Consider the following 3,527-nt stretch of genomic DNA (forward strand, 5'->3'; position numbering starts at 1 on the left):
TCTGTGATCCCACCATGTCTGTGATCCTCATGTCTATGGTCCCACCATGTCTGTGATCCTCATGTCTGTGATCCCACCATGTCTGTGATCCTCATCTCTATGGTCCCACCATGTCTGTGATCCTCATGTCTGTGATCCCATCATGTCTGTGATCCTCATGTCTATGATCCCACCATGTCTGTGATCCCATCATGTCTGTGATCCCACCATGTCTGTGATCCTCATGTCTATGGTCCCACCATGTCTGTGATCCTCATGTCTGTGATCTTCATATCTATGATCCCACCATGTCTGTGATCCTCATGTCTGTGATCCCACCATGTCTGTGATCCCATCATGTCTGTGATCCTCATGTCTATGGTCCCACCATGTCTGTGATCCTCATGTCTATGGTCCCACCATGTCTGTGATCCTCATGTCTGTGATCTTCATATCTATGGTCCCACCATGTCTGTGATCCTCGTGTCTGTAATCCCACCATGTCTGTGATCCCATCATGTCTGTGATCCTCATGTCTGTGATCCCACCATGTCTGTGATCCTCGTGCCTATGGTCCCACCATGTCTGTGATCCCACCAGGCCTGTGGCCCTGCCCTGTCCATGCAGCCTGGTGTCCAACTGCCTTGTAGGTGGCTATTGATTAGCTGCCTGCTTCCAGGAGAACAGCAGCTCCTTGAGGTAGGGATTGTTGTACGTTGTCCCTTGCTATATCCAGTGTCCACAATAGTGCCCCACCCTCAGTGGTGCTCAGTGAACATGTGTTGATGCCCTCTGGCTGTATGATTATAGATGCTGGGGCAGAGACATCCAGCACTGCCTCGGTGGGAAATGAGGTGGTAGAGGAGAACAGGTAGACATGAGATGGGCCCAAGGTGGGGGAGAGGGACTGTGAAGAGGGGTGTTCATGACAAAGGCAGGAGACAAAGCCAATCACAAAACGATACCTGTGACAGACAGGATGGGGCATTTGGGGAGCAGTTGACAACCAGCCAGGGTCCTAGCCTTGCACAGTGACCCCAAGCGTAGACTTTGGAGTCAAACAGTTTGGTGGACTTGCCTCATCCTGGCCCTGTGACCGGGCCAGTTACTGATTAAAGGCCGACCTCTTGGGTCACCTGGGAGAACCAAATGAGTGCATTCAGCGTGGGTGTAGTCTAGCCTGGAGATGGGGTGGGTTTGTGACTGTCTGGACTAGGGCCCACCTGTAGGAGCTGTCCTGCAGATCCAGGAAACATGAGCTCACTAGGCCCCATCACAGAGCTGTGGGAAGGGGAGGGAGGAGGAGGGGTACACTGGAGGGCCTGAGAGGTGTGCCCGAGTAAGATGAACAGCCCCGTGGGCGCTGCAGGCACAAGTTGCTTTGGGAAGGCCTGGTATGAGTGTGTATGCCAACGCAGCTGGGACTTGGACTCCCCCCTTTGCCTGCAGACCTGGGCTGGACTGTGATTTCGGTCCTATGTCAGAAGCTCTGGGGCCTTAGCACTTAAGAAAGACCTAGGCTGCTAGCCAAAAAGTTGGCAGTTTGAACTGACCAGCGGCCCTACATCAGGAAGAGGAAGCTGTCTGCTCCTTTAAAGATTTTCAGCCTTGGAACCCCTGGGGGCAGTTCTCGGGTCTGCCATGGGCCTGAGCTGACTCACTGGCCACGGGTTTGGTTTGGCTCAGAAAACCACTCTCCCCAAACGTTGCCATTTCCCCAAAGCGCTGGGGACACTGGCAGGGAGTAGGTAGGATCCGTCCAGCCACCCTCAGAAAACAAGGTCACAGTTCTCGGCACTACCATGCAGCCCCCAGAAAAAGGAACAGATGTAGGGCGGTGGAGCCCGGAACCGCTGGTCCTCCCTCCCCCATGAAGGCCCCCCTGAGATTGACAGCCCACCCCCCTCCTGTGGGCTCTGGATAAGGGACGCAGGGCTGGAGGTTGAGGGGTAAGGGCGCAGAGAAAGGAGGTGGAACGGGGGGCGGGCTGGGGGGTGGTGGTGGCGGTGGAAATTGGAGTCGAGGAGAGGGCGTGGGGCGGAGGGGAGGCTGGAACTTACAGGAGCTTGTTGCAGACTGGGGGCAGGAAGGAGGTGCGGTTTCCTTCCACCCAGGTTTTCACTCTCACGGGCCCTTCCATGGTCCCCGGGAGCGCCGCGCGGTCTTCTCCAGCTCCGTCCTCGGGGCTGACCCGGGAGCGAGGTGCCTAATAGCCGCCTATCGGCCACGTGGTTAATCAACAACAGCCCGAGGGCAAAGAGCGGGACTCTCTCTCCAGGTACCCGGGTGCCAGGCTGAGGGTCCCCGGGCTGGTCTGGAGCCTCACCGCTCTCACTGCTGCCCTGAGGCCCGTCCTTGTGAGCACCCCTACTCCACCCCACCCCCACTTCTCCGCCCGCAGGGGCTCAGCTCCCTAGGGGACCCTCCTAGACCGCGCCTCTCATTCTGGGGGCGCTGCGCACCGGCGCGCCAGCATCCAGGGGTCGCTTCTCGTCCGACTTTCCATCCGGACTCTTCGGTGGCCCCAAAGAAATGCTGTCACGGGGGGCGGGGGGGTGTCTCCGAGCCCATGGCTCGAAGCCTCAGTTTTCGCAGCGGAACAATGGGAATGCTGCTCATAAACCATCTCTGGGTGTCCGGGGATGATGGGTCATGGGAAGAGAATGGACAGCGGTCGCCGCCGTACCCACTAGGTGCCCAGTCCTTCCCCGTGGAGGGCGGTCAGGACAGAGGGTCCCGTGGTGCTGGGACCCCCCCTGGGCTGGGCTGGCCCTCGAGGCGGGAGCGGCTGGAGGCCCGGGGAGCCCAGTGCAGCACAGACCCCAGTCGCCCTCGGGGGTGGGGGCGGGGGGCGGCACGGCTACAGACACAGGGATGCCAGCACGGAGACATCAGCTCCGCATTCGCTGAGAAAGAACTGGGGTGCATGAGGAATTCGGAGTGGGGTGGGAGGCTCGGAAGGATGATGCAAAGGATGGAGACTGCTAACCCCAGGGGAGAGACCTGAGGGTGTGGAGGCGAGGGGAGGGGAGCCTGCCCTTCTTCCCCTTTTTGCAGGATTTCGGATTCTTTGGAAATTGTGGCTGTGTGTGGGAGGAGGATGCAGTCGAGGGGGTCGCAGGGGAGGGAGGAGAGGAACAATAAGTCAGGTCCCTGAAACCAGACCACGGCGCTAAAGTTCTTTAAAACTCCCCCAGTGCCGTCTTTCCGCACATCAAGCGTGATGTGCGGACTTAGGGAGGGGGTTGGGGGTTGGGGGTAGGGGGTGGTCCTCAGACCTATACTCCCCCAGTTGAAGTCAAAACCCAGACAATGGCGAAACGGGATCCCTGCCGCTCTCTCCCCCCACTCTCCCTTCTCCTTCGTTATTTATTTAGCGCCTTTTCGGCGGCAGCATTTCTTTCCAGAACATTGTTCAGCACCATTGTTTGGTTCAGGCCACGTTCTGCATCATTCTCATCTGCAAGCAATCAGAGGGGAGCGATAAACAATGAAGCTCGAAGCACCACGGATCTAGATGTGTGATGTTTGCTCTGGGAGCTTGTTAC

At 58.0% G+C, this 3,527-nt stretch overlaps 1 protein-coding gene across 1 annotated transcript in view; it reads right to left on the minus strand.

Moving 5' to 3' along the window:
• The window catches only part of HAAO (3-hydroxyanthranilate 3,4-dioxygenase), a 12,759-nt gene extending 10,605 nt beyond the window's left edge, over window positions 1-2,154 (minus strand). The window contains exon 1 of the mRNA XM_004699771.2: window positions 2,040-2,154. Coding sequence (XP_004699828.1) covers window positions 2,040-2,119 — 80 coding nt within the window. The 5' untranslated portion in view covers window positions 2,120-2,154. The remainder of the gene's footprint in view (window positions 1-2,039) is intronic.
• Between the last annotated feature and the right edge of the window lie 1,373 nt (window positions 2,155-3,527).

This window comes from Echinops telfairi, unplaced genomic scaffold (genome assembly GCF_000313985.2).
Source record: "Echinops telfairi isolate 266 unplaced genomic scaffold, ASM31398v2 ScPeMD7_7475;HRSCAF=8513, whole genome shotgun sequence".
Lineage (NCBI taxonomy): Eukaryota > Metazoa > Chordata > Mammalia > Afrosoricida > Tenrecidae > Echinops > Echinops telfairi.